The sequence below is a fragment of the Manacus vitellinus genome, unplaced genomic scaffold (genome assembly GCF_001715985.3).
Source record: "Manacus vitellinus isolate BGI_N305 unplaced genomic scaffold, ASM171598v3 scaffold_3_pilon, whole genome shotgun sequence".
NCBI lineage: Eukaryota > Metazoa > Chordata > Aves > Passeriformes > Pipridae > Manacus > Manacus vitellinus.
In genome coordinates this window covers 14457167-14478680 of record NW_021940535.1, presented here as the reverse complement: position 1 = coordinate 14478680, position 21514 = coordinate 14457167, and the positions used below count along the sequence as shown (strand labels likewise).

The 21514-nt window shown below is 37.5% G+C and overlaps 1 protein-coding gene across 2 annotated transcripts in view; it reads right to left on the bottom strand.

Annotated features, from left to right (window-relative positions):
• The window catches only part of GADL1 (glutamate decarboxylase like 1), a 68401-nt gene extending 55661 nt beyond the window's left edge, over positions 1 to 12740 (bottom strand). The window contains exons 1-7 of one of the 2 annotated variants that reach the window (XM_008933512.3): positions 12570 to 12740; positions 11664 to 11790; positions 9845 to 9935; positions 9083 to 9189; positions 7538 to 7653; positions 773 to 852; positions 604 to 658 (exon numbers count right to left, since the gene is read on the bottom strand). In XM_008933512.3, the coding sequence (XP_008931760.1) occupies positions 604 to 658; positions 773 to 852; positions 7538 to 7653; positions 9083 to 9189; positions 9845 to 9935; positions 11664 to 11790; positions 12570 to 12719 (726 nt within the window). In that variant the 5' untranslated portion in view covers positions 12720 to 12740. The remainder of the gene's footprint in view (positions 1 to 603; positions 659 to 772; positions 853 to 7537; positions 7654 to 9082; positions 9190 to 9844; positions 9936 to 11663; positions 11791 to 12569) is intronic. The other variant, XM_018075772.1, reaches the window with a different exon arrangement.
• Positions 12741 to 21514: the final 8774 nt, after the last annotated feature.

Below are 21514 nucleotides of genomic sequence, written 5' to 3'. Positions count from 1 at the left end.
CAGATTATAGGAATGTATGCTAATGTTGTCCAAATATACACATCAGTACCTTTCTAAATGTTGGCCTTTGACTTTCTACTTGGTAAAGTCCCTAGGGAAAAAAAGGCACACCTCTGCACTCTTCCTACAGTAAGAGAAAGGACTGAATTTAGCATTTGTAGCTTGTATGATGGTTTCAGAGACTAAGACACTTTACAGTTCTTGCTTACTGCAGAGGATAGAGGAACAGGTGCTGTAATTACCTGAAAAACCTTTTTAGGAAAACAAATACCATATCCATTTAAAAAAAAAAAAAAGGATCAAGGGAAAAAGAAATCCTGTAAGAAATGTGCTAAATATTAAGAGCAGCATTGTACTCAGGACTTTCATTAGCAGCAAACACCCTGTGGAATTTTCCTCCCTTCTAAGAGTGTAGAACCTATAAGCCTTGACTTGTTATACAAGTTTGTGGAAAAGAGATTTGTCCTGTAAGAAAGCCATTGTTACATTAATTGCCCTATTTTTAAGATTTTGCTCACTCTTAGTTTCCTTCCTTTCACTCAGACAGAAGCACACAGTTTGCATACACTCCTCTCTCCTTCATGCTCTCTCTCCCCCTCTCACCTCTTTCCTGGCCCGCTGGACTTGTTTCTCCAGTTCCTCAGGTATCATCTTACCTCTAAGGGACACAGATTTAAAACTTTTTCAGTTACATTCAAATAGGTTGTTATGTATAGCACTAATGCATTTTAAAAAGGCTGAGAGATCACATTCATGGCTCTTGCTTTCTTACCTTTCATCTGTTCTGATGAAGTAAACATTCTCTGTACCAATACCCAGGAAGGAGGCTGCCTTCTTCATGGAGTAATGACACTGTAAGTGAAAAGCACAGAGAAAAAAAACAACAACATGCAATTAAAACAAAAGAAATAAATTCCTCATAGGGAATTCCCACATAGGGAACAGTGACACTAAAATTAATTCAACTACACATAACAGCCATGAAAACAGCATATTCTAACACAAAAATCAAACTGATGAGCTACGAATCACAAAGTCCATCTTGTATTTAACAATAACATACACTGAAAACTGGGGAAATAATGCAAAAAAAGATGTGTACCACGTTTAAAATGTGGGCCTAAAAAAACTAAGAAACTCTATTACATACAAATTTTTTTAAAGCTGGTTCTGCATTAGAATGAAAAGTAGAAATTTTAAAGTGTCATCAGGGAAGAATTATTAATTGCTTCAAAAGGTTTTGCTAGAACTGAGTCAAAAGTATCAATGACTGTAAGAGTTAGGAAAGGCATGAGAAGAAAGTTCAGAAGGCTATTGAACTCAAAAAACTAGAAGCAATTAATAGGTCTGAAAGTCAAAAAGCACTAGTCCTTGGAATCTGGACCCTTAATTAAGATGTGTGTTTAGATGATACATCTAAAGCCTCTACCACTTTATTCTTGTAACTCTTCTGCATGCTTTCTCTAATCCTCAGTTGTTGGCCACTGCCAGAGACAGGATACCATGCTAAACTGACCCTTGGCCTAATTCAGCAACTCTTGTTCACACCATCAAGGAGCTACCCAAAGCCTTCCCAAGACCTACCAAAGCCTTCAGATGTGGTACAATTGGGACTTACAAGGCTTTTAAAGTCCTCTCTCTGCAAAGGGATCTGAAAACCATGGTGTTGTGAAGCCATTATGAAAACAAGCAGACTTCAGACAAGACTCAGCACATCTTCAAAATTTAACGTGGATTTTGCAAAAGGTTCCAGTCTGGACTAGTCTGCATTTTTCAGAAAATGAAGTTACTATTTCAGCAAAGAATTTTAGCTAGGTCTCATCACAGAGACATTTTTGAATGAGTACAGACACATGCAGTCCACTTCTCACCTAGTGTTGAATAATGGGCATCAGTCTACAAAGCCTGTGAAGTGAGTGTAAGAGAGGATGTTCAAAATGAGTATTTATTTAATCTGAATGTGGTAAAATGACTTTGGGGAGAAGGATACTCAAGCCTACAGATCACTCCATACAACTTTTTTTCTGTTGAGTAAACATTCATGGACTATCTTACCATATTTCCAACATTCACCTCTATAAGGACCTGCTCTACTGTGAGTACTGTTATTCCAGCACAAGAACATTTTGTCTTATGCCAGAATAAGAGTACACTGATCTCTGCTTAATTCATCTTCATAATTAGCCTGGGAATTTAAGATGCAGTAACCTTCTTAACCTGAAGATATTTAGAAGATGAAACCACTCTGAGGGACCTGCAGCATGCCAAATGCCTACCCATTCATAGCAGTGGGGTCAATTTTGAGAGTGCACAGCCTCCCATATCACTAGACAGTTCTTCTCAGAACAAAGGTCATTCAACACTCGGATTAGCACTGCCCTTCTCAGAAAAAAATAAAGTTGGCTCTTTTACATGTTATTACTGAAGAGTTAAAATAATGCGTGCCCCAGCAACCATGAAGACGTCTAGAATTGTTACTTCTCATACAGGAGGTGAAGCCAGGTGGTTAATTAATTCCATTTTCTTCCAGAGAGTTCACACAAATGCAGTTACTGCAGAACATAATTATGAAAAATGTACAACATTTTAATGTGTGGGCATGAATACATTAAGAGTAATAAAGCCTGTCATGCTTATTTTGATGAGATGGATGATCTCAAAGGGCTCTCTTTTTTTTTTTTTGACAAAAACGTTTCCCCCACCATCACCCACTTTTTAAATAAAAGCAGACAAAGACACTACCCGATACTAGAAAGTAGTTTTAAGAAAGCTTAATTTTGTAACATGACACATCCACAAAGCTTTTAAGACTCATTCATTTAAACTGTTACAAGAATAATAACATACATAGGTGGATAATTAGTCTTACATTACATCAAATTACATCAATAATGGTAATAATGATTGTAAGTGGTTGTGTGTTGTTTAGTAGAAGTTTGGAGATGTTTTTGACTGATTTGTGAATCACTTAAAATACAAGTTATCTCCATCACTGATTTCTATCCATTATATTCAAATGAAAGGTATGAATCACCAAGATTAATCAGATTCCTCCAGATTGAGAAAGCAGTAGACCTGCAAATTCGGTATACTAGTAAGCAGACAATCACTAAATCACGTATTTTATTATAAAAAATGGTGTGGAAGACTGGGAGAAAGATAAAAGACTTGAGCACCTGAGAGATTATACTAAAAAGCAGAGGAAAAGAGAAGTACAAAGGGAATACCAAAATAAAAGGCTGTAAGATACATTATTTTTTTCTCCAAAAGTATTTCTGCACCTCTTGGAAATTTTTGTCCTTCAGTAGGATAGAAAAGGAACAAGACTCATACTACCACATAGACTTGGAATATGCTTTCTTTGATACAAAAAGTAGTCTTTCAGTTATACTGATTGAAAACGTAAGAATTTCTCCCCCGTCCCACCCCCACTATCATTACTAGAAGCCATTAGGCTAAATTGCAGTGCATCATTTTAAGAAAAAATATACCAGACAACAACAGTCACAACAATGTCAACTAATTTACTTGTTCATAGTTCCCTTAAAAAAAAATAAATAAAAAAAAGGAGAAAGAAATATCCAGATAAAAGGTGAATTCAGGTAACTCTTGCTATGTCTATTGTAGTTTTGTTTGTTGGGAAAAATTATTAAATCTATAGCCATTTGCAGTAAGAAATTAACACCTTTGATCACAAAATCAAATTGGAAGAGTGGATTTAAGATGTGCTGCTGTACTATTTACCTATATCTGGATGTAGTTTTTGTTTCCTAATAATGTTTGCAAAGACAAGGTACTTTCCATCCTGTGTTCATTAAAACAAAAGATAAATTCGTCTTTTCTTGATTTTGAAAAGTTTCCTAGAAACATGATTGCATAAAGCAATTACATTATTATGAGATTGTTTTATTATTCATTTTTGTCTGTTTTAATTTCAACAGGGGACAACATGATGAGTTAATGTTGTGTTCTTTCACTTTATTACTTTCATGATCAAGTTGCACCGGGGAGGAATTAAGATTCATTGCATTTAAAAAACTGCTCATATCAGCATGCAAATTTCAGTTGTTTACACATTCTCTTCTACCCTCACTTACCTCAAATTTAGCAGATTTCTACCTTTCAGATCAATGCAATACATATTTGTGTCAGAATAAAGCTCAGATGGGACTCAAATAGCAAAAAGTGAGAAAAAGGTGGCCTGATATCTATAACTACAACTGTATTCAGCTCCTGCAGAGCCACAAATCATGCCACAAGAAAGTGGGATATAACAATTCCTCTTCTATGGTTACTGTCTCAAGAAGAATCACTCTGTAATGGTCCAGCAAAAGAACTACAGAGTAGCAGCACAGACAGCATTCACTGCGTATCACCACCATTTTACTTGCGGGAACAAGGAGCCTTTTTATTCTTGAAGGCCAAACAGACCCTGGGTGGGCCATGCATTAAACATACATCTTCAGATTATCCAAGAACATACAAAAAATTTATAGCCCCAGATCACATAAAACTGAGTCATTGACAAATCTGTGCCTTCCTCTGTTCTGCAGCAGGGCAACTCTTTCAATCCACCCAGTGCCAAACTGAAACTTTGGGACTTGGTAACTCCAGGCAAAAATCATTTCACTTGAACACAGCATTGCAGCCAAGCCCTAAAATGACAAGAGGGCCTTGAGCAGCTATGTGTTTTGATTCCTTATCAATACTCAGTTCATTATAGCCTCAAGGTTTCTTCATGCTAGTGCTGTTGGCTGATTCATGACAAAGATGAACACAGGTTGTTAACTTCTCCAGGATTTGTTTTTTAAACAATTCGCTTCTCCAAGTACCCCTTCAGTTAAAAAAAAAAAAAAAAACAAAAAAAAAACAAAAAACCACAAAACAACAACCACAAAAAAGAGAATAAAAAACCACACACACAACACAACAAAAACGAATGATGTTTGGATGAGGGAATTGAGTGTACCCTCAGTAAGTTCACAGATGGCATTAAGTTAGCTGGGAGGTTGATCTACTGGAGGATAGGAAAGCTCTGCACAGGGATCTGGACAGGCTGGATCAATTGGCCAAGGCCAAGGGTATGAGGTTCAACAAGTCCAAGCGCCGGGTCCTGCACTTGGGTCACAACAACAGTATGCAGTGCTACAGGCTTGGGGACGAATGACTGGAAAGCTGCCCAGTGGAAACAGACCTGGGGATGCTGGTTGACAGCCAGATGAACATGAGCCAGCAGTGTGCCCAGATGGCAAGAAGGCCAATGGCATCTTGGTTTGTATCAGAAATAGTGTGGCCAGCAGGAAGAGGGCAGTGATTGTCCCCCTGTACTCGACACTGGCGAGGCCACACCTTGAATGCTGTGTCCTGGTCCCCTCGCTACAAGAGAGTCAATGAGGTGCTGGACCATGTCCAGGGAAGAACAGAGAAATTGGTGAAGGGTCTGGAGAATAAGTCTAACAAGGAATGGCTGAGGGAGCTGGCATTGTTTAGCCTGGAAAAAAAGGAGGCCCAGGAGAGACCGTATTGCTTTCTGCAACTACTTGAAAAGAGGTTGTAGCGAGGTGGGAATTTGCCTCTTCTCCCAGGCAGCCAGCGACAGGACAAGAGGACACAGCCCCAGGCTGTGCCAGGAGAGATTCAAGTTGGACATCAGGGAGAATTTCTTCAATGAAAGGGTTGTTAAGCATTGGAACAGTCTGCCCAGGGAGGTGGTAGAGTCACCTGGTTTTCAAGAAACAACTGGATGTGGCATTTAGAGCCATGGTCTAGTAGACATGGGGGTAATTGGTCGAAGGTTGGACTTGATGATCTTAGAGGTCTTTTCCAACTGAAATGATTCCATGATTCAAAGGCGCAAAATGCTAAATAACAAAAAACTAAAAATAAACCAAATAATACTGTATGACACAAACAGTTATATATTTATCTACAGTGTGGACCATTCATTACATATATTCTCAATATGACATATTTGAAAAGTTCCCAAAAGGCCACGCACCTTGAACTCAGTACAGGTGGATCCAAAATAAGTATATATGAATATGCCTACCTCTTCTCTCATAACTATGAGTAAACACTAGAGATCCTAGAAAATAGTCATACTATCTAACTACTGAAAGCATCAGTTTTTCAGCAAGTGATTACTGAGTACTGAAGACAACATGGTTTTGTGAATCAAGCAAAGTATTACAGATCAAAATCATGGCCTTACAAATAATTTACCAATTTATTTTTGCTCATCAGCTCTATGTTTTATGCTACTGGTCTTTCTGTTGAAGCGTGGGCACCAAAATAAATTTACTCCGGGGGCCAATTAAAATTTGACATGAAATTAAATGTTTGCTTATTTTAGAGTACAAGAATATACATTTTATTTAAACCTTGCAATGAAATAAAATGTTACTTCATAATAAAAAATTTATGTGCTTCACTTCAAAAGCAGTAATGGAACTTGCTTCAACCTCACTTTTACCTCCTTAATTATTTTGAAGATGTGACATTGCGGATTAAGTATGAACTGGCAAATCATTTCATACACACACTTTTCTGAAAAAAACAAAACAAAACAAACCTAAATATATTTTGCTTGGGGAAAAAGCCCAAAACAAACCACCTTTATTTAGGACATTAAGACTCAATTCCAAAATATATGTGCTGTCTTGGACAAGCACACAACACCTTCATCCCTCAGGCTTCTCCAAAATAAACCTCTTGTCTATTTACACTGCAAACTGTTTGCAGCATAAACTTCTGAGCTAAAATTATTCCTGTAAGTAGATGTTTTCTAATACAACAAGGTTCTCACTTCCACTGGAGCCTTTATATAGTGGAGTTAGAATTAATAACAACTCTGCATTAATCAAATGATAAACTTAAAACTGAAGGGACAGGGAAGAGAAAAAAGTCACAAAAATTACCTTTAGAATAAATGTATGAATGTAGCTCAATTTCCCACAGGCATTTTGGACAGATATTATTCAAAAACTTTAAAACTAGCCACATATTTTCAATTATTTAAAGAACTGTCTGAAGGTTCAGCTTTTTTTTTTTTAAGAGGCATATGGTAGGTTTGGTTCTGTACCACAACCATCTATATTCAGACACAAGGCAGAGTGGGAGCTGCAGAGAGCCACCTCACAGGTCCACAAGTGCTCAGTTTACTACAAATTGAACATGCAGAAAAAAACCTTTGACATCCAAAACTTACCTATGGTTCCTGCTAGACTTTATGTTGTGGGAAATCAAATGTGCAGACCTCCACAACACACCACAAGCATTCTGCTTCAGGTTTGCCCCATGTACAACCTATTCTTATATCAGCAATTTTCAAAGCAGGAACATCTGTGTTTGTTTTCTGAAAGCAAGGAAGCTTTGGCAGAGAAATTTACTATCAGACTTCTCCACTTAGTTACAATATTTTGCATCATACGCTGATGGAAAAATTGTTGTACCAGCGCTCCATCAGATATGTAAATGATAGAATTTTGCAGATGTGGAAAAATAAAGTTCAAAAAACTTTTTTCAGTTTTTTTTTTACCTCTTCTGAAGTGAACATGACTAGTCTTGGCAGACCTGAAAGCCCTTTTTCCTTTATCTCAGGACAAAACTTGTATCTTGCTAAGTTCATAGCATACATATTAGAAACAGAGCCACCTGCAGAAAGAGAAATACAAATATCACGTTAGTCACAGTACTAGCACCTGTCCTGAGTCTAAGTACTTGACCTATTAGGGAAAAAATAAACTATACAGTTAGCCTAGTCATGCATCCATCACAATTTATTTCCTCCTCCCCCCCAGGGCTACAGACATAAAATGAACTCTGGGCTCTGCAGTACACATGGAAACAAAGCATATTTGAATGCTTTTTGGGGATATTTCTCAAGAAGTAAGAGCTCTGTTCAAGCAGTCCTTCCCAACACAGAACACCCTGCCACAGCTCCTTCCCATCTATACTGAAGCAATGTGAGTTTAGGTGTCTGCACAGAGCTCACCTGTGGCTGCACTATACAGAGCCCAGAGATCTCTTGGGCAACCAGGCCTCAGAGTACTTTGGGGAGAAAAAACTCATTAGAAAAAACAACAAGCAGGGTGAGTGGGAATGGGAAGATCTGCAAGGTAAGATCTGGATGGGTTTTGATATTCAGTTAGAATAAAAAAACAACAATAAAAACCCTTACATTATTAGCACAAAAACTACAGTTAATTTATCTTTTGACAGTATCCCACTGTTTTAAGCAAGAAATTCTGCTGTAAAAGCAAGGCTTCTACTAAAAATACACATCAAATTTGATGTGAAAAAAAATCCATACCACTAATGTATTAAAAAAATCTAGGGGATTTTAGTTTATTTATTTTTCTACTACACATGTGTAGGTTGGAATTACTAACTTTGGTTTGGTTTTGGAGGGGGAGTTTAAATTCATTTACTCATTTTATTCCTCTTCTTCCCCCCAAAATAGATATAAAAGCTTCATATACAGCCTAACAATTTGTTATCTGAATAATCCATGAAATATCACCATTATGCTTTATTGATTCAATACAGTGGGCTGGAACACTGCCTTATAGAACATTTGAAAATTTGGATTGGATTATCAAGCAACTTAAGAAATATCTGTTTAGCTTTACCATTACATTTAATAAAATTTCAAAAATTCAAAGGACTTAAGCTCATGTAAACTCTTGCTCCCACAGTTCATAGGCAGGATACACACTTCTATGCTCTCAGGCACCATCAGTTGGTCTAGCATGTAAATCAGCTCCCTGTCCATCAACTAAGTTAACTCATTCCAACAAGGCTTTTGGTGTTGCTGTTAATAAGGTCAAAAAGGACATCAGTTATGAACAATTAATTTCCATATAATTATATTTAATGTAGAACTGGTTTCATTCATTTACTGATCAGAATAACCAAATTATTACTAGAAACATATAAGATAAGCCTACCTTAAATAACTCTGTGTGTGTATCACTAGACTTGTGCATGCATTTTCAAATATTTTACATTACTCCAATGTTCATAGAATTAATAGTATTGGGTGATTTACAGTGACTCAGTTTGAGGTCTGAACTGCTTTTACCTGGATTAAATATACCATCACCTTCTTCCCAGCCTATGAACTCAATCATTTTCTTGATGACTGCTTCTTCCACCAAAAGAAACACAGGGGATACTTCATATGTATATCTGAACAAAAAGAAAAGCATCAAAATTGGTATTAAAAACACAGAACTCATGCCAAAGAGTCTTGCTAAAACTAGATAAAGGCTTCTTGCACCTCTTTTTAATCTATCAGTAGTTGACCACCATCAGCAGTAGAACTCTAACATATAAACATTATGCATCTGACCCAGTAGAGCAATTGCTTAGTTCCTGACAGCATCACATTGACACTTCCACTCTCAAAGTAATACATCAGAGATTGCTTTTAATGTAGGTCACATGCTTAAATTTCAGCTTTACATTTGCAAGTAAACAGTAGACAGGTAACCATTTGCACTCAACTCTGTGCAGAATGCCTCATAGGGTATGAACAACTAAATCTGATTAATTCATTTTTATGTACTAAGTTAAAAATCTACATTTAAAAGCATTAAAAGAAAAATTCTCTCCTCTGAAACCCCACCTCACAAACAATGAAAAAAGGTCTCATCAGATTAGTCAACCTTCTGGTGAACTATTCATCCAATCTGAATCAGACCCTTTTCTCTCCCAAATTCTTGCACAATTCCTACCTCTCCTGTAATACTGAAAACAGAAATCAGAAGCAAGGATGCAAAAACGGCTGTTGTCCCAAAAATCATCCTAATTCATCATCAAGAGGACAAAGAACCACACTTACACACTTGGGTTCAGTGCTTCTGTAATAAAACGAGCCACTAACGAGTAATAATCTATTCCAGCGTAGAGCTGATTAAAAAATCTTGGATGACCTGAAAATAGAGATCAAAAGCAAGTGACAGGATACACAAGAAAAAAGAATACATCACAGTCCCTCTGAGTTGAATGCCAATCACTGCAAACCACAATTCACCCCATTCTCTCAGTATTCCCTGGATTCACTGTCTTTTTCTTAGGTTAGACAATCCTTTGAAAGTAAACTTAATAAGCACTTTCAAACCTCAGAAGTCTTGAGAGGTGCAAGTGGTGTCCAGAATGAATGCAAGTTGTTCACTAGTTTTAAAAATCAAAAAAAAAGAAAAGGGATTGACAACTCATTGGGTTTAAACAGTGGTTTTGAGAGGCCACAATGGATGCTCAGCCAAACTTTGCTAAGCAGTACAACATTGGAACATGCTGATTCCAGGCAGCTATGACTATGCTCCCACCAAAGTCTTTATACAGGGAGAGAGAAGAAAAATAACAGCTTGGAAAAATTTGCTGCACACTTAAAATGAGAAGTTAAGAGAACTTGTTTACCTGCCTTGAAATGCTGAGATATAACTAATTATGACAAAATTTTATACTCTTACTGACTATAGAAACAAGTCAGTTCAACAGTGGGATCACCACCTAAATTTTAATCCACAGCACACTATTTTTACATGCAAAACCAGGTAAACTGTATGGCTCCATTTATATTATATCTGGGGCCTCAATAAATGTCTCTACTTATATTAAAGACTATTTGCACAACGTACTTTTATATACAGCATCCTTTCCAAGGTAACATAGTGAGCCAAATTATAATTCAAAGGCAATTTACAGAAGTGAGATAAACAGAACATTTTCCAGTATCTCAGTAATTATATCTGCACATTATTAATGTATTCCTCCTGTAGATCAGTAGTGCTACTCTTCTACGGTTTTCAAAGGCAAGAGTTCATTCTCAAAATTATTTTACCGTTTTACTTTGTAGCAACAGTGACTGCAGCAGGGACTGCGACCTCAAAATGCACAACTAACTGTATCAAACGTCCTTCTCACTTTCCAAAACACAGCTTAAGCCATACCACATATGAAATCCTGAGCTACTGATTCACAGCACTATTTCCTAAACATATGTTGTTCATTCCTTTTTGCTAGGATTGAATTATCCTACACATGCTGCAGAAAGGTTAGAGAGAGAACTGAGAGAGAACTAAAGGTTCTGGAGAGAACTAATCCTGCAGAGATGTGGTGTACCGTCTCTGAAACACTGCAGTCTCTCTTCTCACAGGGTCTGGATCAGGAATTACTGCCTATCAGCAAATTAACACCCTACAAGACTATTGCTCAAAAAGAACAATAATAAATGGGGGGTAATCATCACTAAGAACGTACGAGGGCAGTGATGGTGACTCCAAATCTCATCACTCAGACAGCAGGAAATAACATACAAAGGCCCTTCTCCTGCCTGTTTTGCTAGACTGTTATATGATACTTGTCTTGGTGACTTTCATAAGACTTTAAAATGACAGAATTTACCATTAATGCCAATGACATTACATTAATTAGTTTTTTATTAGTTTGCCATTATTATACATTTTAGTCAAACCTATGGTGACCAGCATTCACTCAAACAACAGAAACATGACCAAGTGTTTGCATACTTGTATAGGCAAGCAGAAAACAAACATTCACACCCTCGGTTCTCTGAAAGGTGAACAGAGGTTTGTAAACATTATCCTGTCTTCCTAAGTTAGCATACAAAATAACTCCATTAGAAATCACATTCCTACTGGTTTTGACGCTGTATCGTATAACATCCTGGCAGAGTTGCAGGAGTTTCTGGTGACATTCTCCAGTGTCTCTCATTTCCAGGTCAAGAATCTGTTTAAGAGTTTCAGGGGCTTGCCATTCACAGACCTAGTGATGAGGAGGGGGCAGACACCATCAGTGAACAGGTTTGTCAGGAGGAAGAGGTTATAAAGGTACAAGGTAAGAACCACATTCAGCACTGCTTTCACAAAACTTCCCTTTGCAGGGTAATATATGTTATATATCGTAAACTGGTCTCATGGGATGTTGGTTTTATTGCATCTCGGGCATTGCTCAACCATAAAAATGAGTGGGGAATGCTGGAAGGCAGAACAGAAAGAGGCCTGTAGCTCAAGTTCTATCCTTTAGCTAAGGATTTGTAATCACAGCATTTTCAGATGCTGTTCTGCCAAAGGGAGGGAGCAACCAGTACACGCCCAAAGGCAAGCACAGTTTATTTGCAGGTCCTCTTCCCATACAGCCCCTTAAGCAGGGGTTCTACAAAACCCAGAGCAATCTCATAATGTTGCCCTTTCACAGTGGTACCAAATCCACTGTTCCTCCTTCTCCAATACCATTGCCCCCGAGGAGCAAACAAATAACTCACCCCCACCTCAAACAAGAAAAACACTACAGCCATTTGTGATCACACAGAAGATGACCAGTGTACTCTGAGATAAAAAAAAAAACCACCCTCATTACTTTCTGGCAGATATTTATGGTAACTATATTATTAAAAGCTTTTACAATATATTCTTTTTTCATTTTTAAGGCTGTCTTATTTCAGAGTCAGGCATAGACTCTGCAATAAAATACAGCTTATAAAAAAAATTGATTTATTGTTCATTATGTCCATTACAAATTCCCAACAACACTTTATTGCTTACCTTTTCTGTTACATCATCAGCTTTCTGGACAACTTCTTCCATTATAATCTTACATGCCTCTTCCACAAACTTCTCTCCTGCTTTTGAGTCCATTATTGGACCATTTAGGATGACCCCATCCACCAAAACAGCATTCTTCTTCTGGAGCATCTCCTGTTTGCAAACACCAACTGTAAGGTGAAAAACTCATCATGAGAGCAAGGCCTGGATAACTAAATAATAAACAAAAAAAAAAATGCTTTCATTGCTGATTCAGTAAACTTAAATAAAAACTCACATGGACTTTAATGTGTACAAAAATCCTATATTTTAGTGGAAGAATCTTTGCAGGCAAAAGAAGAAAATTATGTGTTACTTCGAAACTAGACCATTATTCTGTAAGTAATAATAACCTAGTGTATTGTATCTACTGCTTTCTGTAGCATGCAAGAAACCTTCCAAACACAGAGGAAAATACAGTTCTGGCTTAGAATATGTTACAGCTGGATAAACAGAAATACAGTGAAAGGTAATGGGCATTTTTCTTAGCTGAAAATGTTTCCCTCCACATGCCATCCCTTCTGCTCCGCCTTTTTCATGAAATAATTTCCAGCTTCATTTCCTGTATCTTTGTGCTACTCCTTCTCACCAGCCAGTTCTCTTGCTCTGAGTCTTCTGGATTCTTTGCAAAGTGCTTCACTGACCCACACTCCATGAAAATAAAAGCTTTTGAGATTGCTATCAATATCACATACCTGTACTCCTTTCTGCCCTTATCCTATTAAGAGCCCTCAGTCACTAATTACAGTAATCTACTAGGCAGATTATCTTGTTCATTCGCTTCTCCAATGATGATCTCTTTCCTTTTCCTCCCCTCACCTTTACCCACAAGACATACTCTCCAGATGTGTTTCATATGCACATTGCTACTTCCTCCTTTACAGTACTTCTGAAAGCACATCCAAGATGCTTATAAGACGCTGGCCAATAGTGACAACTACGTATCTATTTCATGTATTGATTTCATATGGCAAGATCAGGACTCCAGTTTTCATCAACGTGAGGATGAAGATGAAAGTGAGACATTTAGAGATATCAAGGGAACAGACATTTGAAACACTATAGCGCTGAAAGGAGAAGCGGTAACTACCACAGCCAAATTATCTGGGTTACAGACAGTATCTGTTCACTGATCTTGCCTTAGAATAGCCAAGATCTATAAAGCCAGGCAGCACTACCATGAAAAGTTGTCTCCACCTACAGTGAGGATGGTGGAAGGCTGTGATGTACAGAGAAAGCTCCGTGCCCAAAACGACTTTATCTTCTGCTTTACTTTTTGCTCCAGTTACAAAGTACAGAAGACAGATGCCTTTTTCACAGGTCTAAATAAACAATCACCTTTCCAGAAGACTGCTAGATACTGCAGTCTGACACATTCATCATTTTTATCACAATTACAGCTCCTCATGCACAGGAGGATATAGGAGAACAACAGTGCTACTTAGAAAAGTTCATCATTTCAAGGTCCACTGATTGAAAGAAACTCTGTCAATCCCATGACTTTTTGCTTTCTGAGAACTCAGAAAAGCTATTCAGTTCACTTTGACTTATCAGGAGAGATATGACAAACAAGACAAAACTCTAACATGAGATGGGACCTCAGGCTTCCCACAATGCTGCCAACAAAAATGAGACACATGCAGATGCATTTCTGAAATTACTTCTATTTTTAATCCAAATGGGCAATATACTAAATTTTGCTGAACAGAGTAGCCTTCAGCACATTGTTACAGGATAGACATAAATGTTCTTATGGGACAGACAGTGAACAAGCAGGTAAACAGTATTAAATCTTTAACAGGCAAAGAGGGAAAATCACAGACATCAAAAATGTCAATTCTCATCATGCTTTCCAGAACATCACAGCAGAGGCACTGTAAAGAAACTGCAGCTTTGAAAAAGTCTTAGAGGTTTCTCTCTGAAAATGCAAGCTAGTAGGTCAACTTTGCAAGACTTGAAACACCAAGTATTACCAAGGAATTTGAAGGCATGAGGTCTTTGGGCAGACAGAGCAGAGACCATTTGTGAATTGAGAGTTAGTTGATGCATAAATAGCTACCTAAGTGCTATCCAGGTTTAACATAAACACTAGAAAAAATTTCAGCCTTAACATCACCTGGAGATGCTATCATCTCTATTTATGCCACAGGTGTTTTGTTGCTAAGAAACAACAACAAAAAAAAAATAAGACGGGATCTAAAAAAAAATATACAGGAGACGAATATCTATCACAAAGCCCAGATGTTGATACTTCCTTTGGTTATAAGAACAGTAGATGGTGGAGCAAGAGAACTCATTAACTCCTTTTTTTTTTTCTGTTCCACCTCTCAGGTCTCTGGTAGAACCAGAGCTGTGCAAAAGGTTTCTATAGGTAATGCCATCAGCCCTGTTCCTGTCATTTTTGCACAGACGTAAAAATACTTCCATGACAGTGATCTTTTTCCAGGAATTCTGCAAAAAGCAAAAGCAGAACTTTACATTAGTTTTTCTACCATGTCTCTAGGGGGCTGGGTGATAGGTCTGACATCTCCCTATTTGAAGCAAGTCTGCTCACCTCTACACACAGTTTTACAGTCTCCCTAGGACACTTTGTGGATCCTGAGGAAGAAGATATACTCTGGAAAATGGGTAGGACTTTCAGGTAGGACTATCATCCTAGTCCCCACATCTGTGTTGGTACTAAGTCACAGTCCATGGAAGAGAAAGGCAAAGCAGAGAGGTTAGAAGGAAGGGATGAAAGAGAGCCTTCATTTCAACAGCATTTTACCTGTGCAAAGCTTCAGCAAAGAGTTCATGACTTAGCCCATATTTTATTTCCTGGAATAATACTCCTTGCAATTATTTACCACTTTCTCAATAATTTTTTGGTTATCACTTATTTCAACCTGAACTTTCTGAGATAAATTCTGCCCTGGAACATACTATAAGACCTTTACTTGAAATTAACAGAAAACTATTTCACAATCAGCATTTAAATCAAGCCCCAAACACATGCATTTTTTGAGGTACAGGTCTTCAGGTTTTGCAAAGCACTCCTGGATGTATACAGTATTCCCATATCATGATTTTTCTGCAAATGCCATGATACTTAATCTTCTACTTATAACTGTCTGACATCTGGAGTTCTTACGAAATTTCCAAATTATTATTTCCAAAAAAAATAGACATGTTTCCTCTTGGTTGCAGTAAAACCCTGAAGAAGAAAACTAAGTAGATGATGAATATCTGAAATTCCATAACATTTTTTCTTTTTATCACATTTTTTAAAAGAGTCAATACCAATTTTTTATGTTTTAGATAGATGAACCTCCAAAAAGGTTCTAGGTTCACTTTTTATGTCGCAGTATCCAAGTTAAATAGTAAGCCTTTAACATCATCTCAGAGCTCAGTATCCATGCTAAGAAACATACACTGTTTTTATGAGGTGATAATACATGTTGCCTCTTTAAAAAAATCATCATCAAATGCTCAAAATATTATTTTCCAAGAATTTTAGGCCTTTTATATCTGTCTCAAACACCTCTGATTGCACTAAAGGAACACATTCTGCATGAAGCCCACTTCATAGAAACAGCATCTCATCACATAAACCTCTCTTGTTTTCAGACATGATAGGGAAACAATCTAGAGATGAGGCTGCAACAAATATGTTCTTTTCTACTTGAGAATACAGAAACAGACTCCTAGGCAGACTCAGAAAACAGACTTCCAGAAAATATATCAAATACAATTTCATCCAAATGGCTCCAGGCTTGAAACAGAACTAAAACTTTACCAAATGGAAGTGCTTTAAACCAGAGATTAAAGATTATTGTCTGTTAAAAATATCCTTCTGCAAAACAGAAGACTCAATCCTGCTTCAATTGAAGGCAATTGGGCATTCAGCCACTGGCTTTAGCAGCAGGAAAATCAAGCTCATAATTCCCACATTTCATCCTGAAAGAAATATTCTATTACAGAAGCCTAAGAATATCCAACCAGCATTTCATTTTTACAATCAATACTATTTTCCCAGCAGAAAACATAAACTAATTGGAGTTGGAATAATGTACAGAAAAAATAAACACTTTTTCAGATGTTTCTGTATCTTCATGTAAGCACTACCAAGTATTTTAAAAGCTGCATCTGTGCTTCCGTATTTGACTGCTAAATCTTTGCACTACAAAAAGAAACTGAAGCATTGTACCTGGCCCATTTTAACAACATATTGTAATAACATTTGGGAAAGTAGCATGAGATGACCAGAAAGATTTATTGCTCACAAGGAAAATGAGGAAACAGAGGGGGGTTGTTGTGAAAGAGCAGCTTGTGCTTGGATGCCAGGGCCAAATCCTGTCAGTTTACACTGTATTAGCACCACTGACTATTCAAGGGAATGCAAAAAGCTGCCTTTGATCAAAGGCTTATTTCTGTTTTGTAACAAATGCAGTAATAACTGCAAGTATTAATCAGAAACTAATTTTAAATTTCACATTCTGTATGATCTAGTCATGGATAATCCTTCAGAAGACTTCAGTATTTTCCTTCAGTGTGTCCAGCAAAAGAAAAGTAAATTCAGTGTCAAGGCTCCACACCACCATGTTTAATGAATTACTGTGGCACCATATCATGTATCAAAGCATTAAAACACAAACCTATGCACCTATGTCCCACACTATGCAGTAATTTCAGTCCCTTGGTATTTATAATCTTTAAAGACATATCTGTTTCTTTAATCACTGCTTTCTGTACATATGAATGAAGTAAAGCCACTTCAGCCTTAACACAAAAATACATTGCTTCTTAGTAAAGGAGATGCAGGTTTCTTATAATCCAACATATTAAATCACTTAGTGTCCTGGCAAAGCTATCCATACAAAAGAAAAAAAAGAAAAACAAACAAAAAGAAGTAGGCACAGGTATGGTAGGGCTCTTGCAATTCCCCCTGAATTATATATTCCTGTTTTGCAGGTTTATGGACCAGGCCTGTGGACAGGGAACAAGTTGGGTGTTTCCCTTCAGAAGGGCTGCAAGAGCCCCCTCCCACAGGAATCCTATGACTGTGAAAAGGCAGATGTGACCTTTATAGATCAGGACCCAAGGAAAACAGAAGTGCTTCTGTACGGGCTCAGAAGCCCCTGAATAGACTCTTTGAGAACACTGTTAACACTGAACAGCAACAGCACAACAAATGGGTCCTGTTCTCCATCCCACACCTGAATTTCCCATTCTGAAAGGAAAGGTTAGGAGGAGAGTGAAAACTGGAGAGGAGACTCAGTAACAAATATCTGACAGGGAACACAACGTCCATGCTAGGACAGAGGTCCTGCTTTCAGAGGTGTTTCCACAGTTCTGAGGGAGCACTCTTATTAGTGGAAAGCTCACGATTTTGTTGTGCCCATTTGCTGTGTGCCAAGCGCTTGCTATACACAACAGTCCTAGGCAGGATTTGTTAAAAAAGAAAAAAAAACCCCAAACTACAAAACCAAAAACAGCAGACAAAAGTTAAGAAAAAAGAATCAGAAACTTTTATGTAGCCAAACCTCAGGAATTGATGTTAATATTTCATAAAAACTTCATAATGCCCTAACCAAGCAACTGCAGGAATGATTCATGTTGTAACATTTCCAATTAGGAAGAAAGGCTGTGGAGAATCAGAATTCACCCTGATGCAAAACTGAGAAACGGCAAATGCCAGCTATGAAATGGAAATCTCAACTCCCTGAACCCAAAGAGATTCTCTCAGCTCACATGTTCCAATTTTCAACACCTGCTAACAGTGTAGGAAGCACACGAGAAACAAAATTGGTTTTAATTTAATTAAAAGTTGCACACTGATAATGAACATTTAATGAATGTTCCTTTTTTTCTGTGGGAAAGTGACTGAATCTGCAATATCTAAGTCAATCAAAGGCACGGTGCATGGGATAGCAAAGTTAACTTCAGGAGTCTGAGTTCAGACAGAAGTGATGAATATATGTGTGACCCACATAGAATATATGGAATCCCTCTGATTTTCCTGGTTCCCGCTGGAAAAAAAAAAATGGAGACACAAAAAGGATTCTTTTTCCAAATTAAAGTTTTGCAGCTTGATTTAAAAGACTTCATGACAGCCTGTAATTTCATGCAAGAATTCTATTTTTAGTCATAACATAAAATAAATTTTTAGCTCCAGTCTTTCAAAATCAACTAAGAAAGCAGTAATTTACTAAAGCTTAGTTTTATGGGATTCAATGAAAGTTAAAATGTAGAAATAGATGAAAAGTCTAAATTTCATTTTAGGAAGTTTTACCTCTACACTCAATTTACAGTCAAAACAACTCTTTCCCCTTGCTTTTTCTTAATATCATAAACACTTCCATATTTTCTGCTTCCTACAAAGGATTTCCAGTTGCTGTTCACTAACTCATGTCTACAACATATCTCTGAGATACACCCTTATTTACTAACGCAGGGAAGCTCATGCATAGTAAATCAGGATGTAACTTTCCAGCCCACTAGGTCCTCTGAACTAGTTTCTATGCAGATATTCATAATTTATTAGTATATTAATTCAACGTAAAAGTAGTTCAAAGTAACCCAATGCACTTTCTAAATGGAGCAAGCTGCTCTGCACAGACTATAACATTGCTGATCAGATCAGCAGAGACCAGTCATGTAGATGAGGGACCCAAGCAGTGCTCTGGACACACCACTTCAGATTGTCCCTGCCATGGGTTTAACTATGTGATTTTGGGAAACCCCTCCTGAGCTGCAAGAGGCCAAGATGCTGGGTGACACTGGCAAGTACCAGCAGAAGACACTAACAGTCCTTTTCTAGAGCATCAGTCTGGATGAGACCTGGTAGAAGCACAGATCTGACCATACTATGCATGCTGAGACTCATCAACAAGACCATATGATCCCTGTCACAGTAAGGCAACTGAAAGAGGCCCAAACAGAGCCACCACACCATCTGTAGCCTGACTACACCCATGTCTTCCATTTTTCCTCTAACAAAGGCAGAAGATGGAGAACTTATTTTGTTTGGGTTTTTGTTTGACCTTGTTTGACCATGCCAAAACTTGAATCAGTCATTTGACATTAGCATTGCAACCAAACACCAGGCACATACAGCAATTGTCGCTTTCTCTTTCCCCTTCAGGCTGATACAACAGCTTTAAAATATGATATATTGGCCCAAAAGGGGACTCAATAATCCCTTAACAATAGAGTAGGTCTGCTTGAGAAAAATTAGTTTAAGCAGCTCAATGAGACACTGCAACCTTTCTTGTTGAAACCCTGACATTTGCCAATGCATAAGATCATATTTATGAGGCTTTTCAGCTTACATAAGGGCAGAGATATCCAAGCTTTAGAGCCACAAGCTCTTCCAGATTATCTAGGTTTGACCAACTACTTTGTAGAGTTATTGCTACTTTGCTGACAAAATGCCTTGGTGACTAAGAACCACTTTCCTCATCCTATTCACGGCATGGAAGAACTTCTGGTCCAGTGACTTTTACTTTAAAAGACAATTCTATTTACTGACACTTGACAAGTTTTTCACTAAAGAAAAAAATAAAGATCACATGCAGTCAAGAAACAGTAATAGAGATGGATGACATACATACATTTGAATCAGGTCAAAGAAATCTTTTCTTGCCCTTAGACTAGACCTGACAATAATCAACAGAAATGACCTCTAACATGCCACCAAGCAACAACCATTTGCCTTTTCAATTAATTATTCCCTCATTGCACATGTATAAGCCGCATTAATGGTAAAATAACTTGTGTGCACAGATGTGAGAATAAAAAAGGAGTCAAATGGCCCCAATTTAGCCATGTCCTGCTGAGTATCCTTGACTCATCAATGCTTTACAAACAACTACTTCCAACAACCTCTGCCATTTATGATGTGAGGCAAAGCAAAAGAGGCCATAAGAAATTTATCTTTTGATTTTTGCAAATCTTAAAGAGTTAATTTCTGTAAACATCTGGGATGAACACAAAAAACTATCCCAAATCTCTCCACAGGTTGGGTGGAAGTCAGAGAAATACAAAGATACATACAAAGAAATACAATACACATGTACTTCAATGTGTCCATTTTTTCTGTCTTGAATGTGTGATAAAGGCTTATGCAAATATCAATGGTCTTTAAACAAGCAGCCAGCTTAAAATAGTTAAGGGTTGGGAAATTAAGGCACATGAAATCTAAACTGTTTAATAGGCAATAATAGCTGAATCAGTATGCAACAAGATCTCTTATTGCATTAAAAAGTGACAACTCTTGTTGTATAAGTGACAGCTTAAAAGATGCCTTAATCAAGAAAGAAAAATTATTTATTGAACTTTTCAAATGTCAAATTAAGCTTCTTCACTAAATGTTCATTAACTGCCAAGAAAATTCTTATTAATTTTAAAGTACCATGAATGCACTCTCACGGAATGACCTTATTTGATGCAAGCTTCATTTCTTGCAAACCTATGTTTCCCTTCCTCTGATGAAGTGATATTAGCAAAGATCCTAGGACCTCTTTATCAGATTAGATTTTAAGACACAGGAGAGATCCTATTCCTCTGCTCTGACCAAAATACTAACCTGAGTGTCACATTACCAGAGCCTTAAAGTCACACTAACTTCCAGTATGTTTCACCATGCTTCATGTTACAGAGGTTTGAGATGGCAACATAGCAACATCTTACACAAAATATTTGCTGACTCACCTCCTCAACCTGCTGGTGACATAAACCACATAACACCCTAAACATACCATATACACACTGAGCAGACAGCAATTCAGAAGTTAAAATCAGCATATTGCATAAATGCTGGCTGCTCCCTTTCCCTTGTGGTTTCCAGCTCTGACTCTGTTTGTTGTACTTGATGAGCTAGCAACTTGCCTGAGAATCTGCTTAATTCATTCAGGCCTTATTCCCCA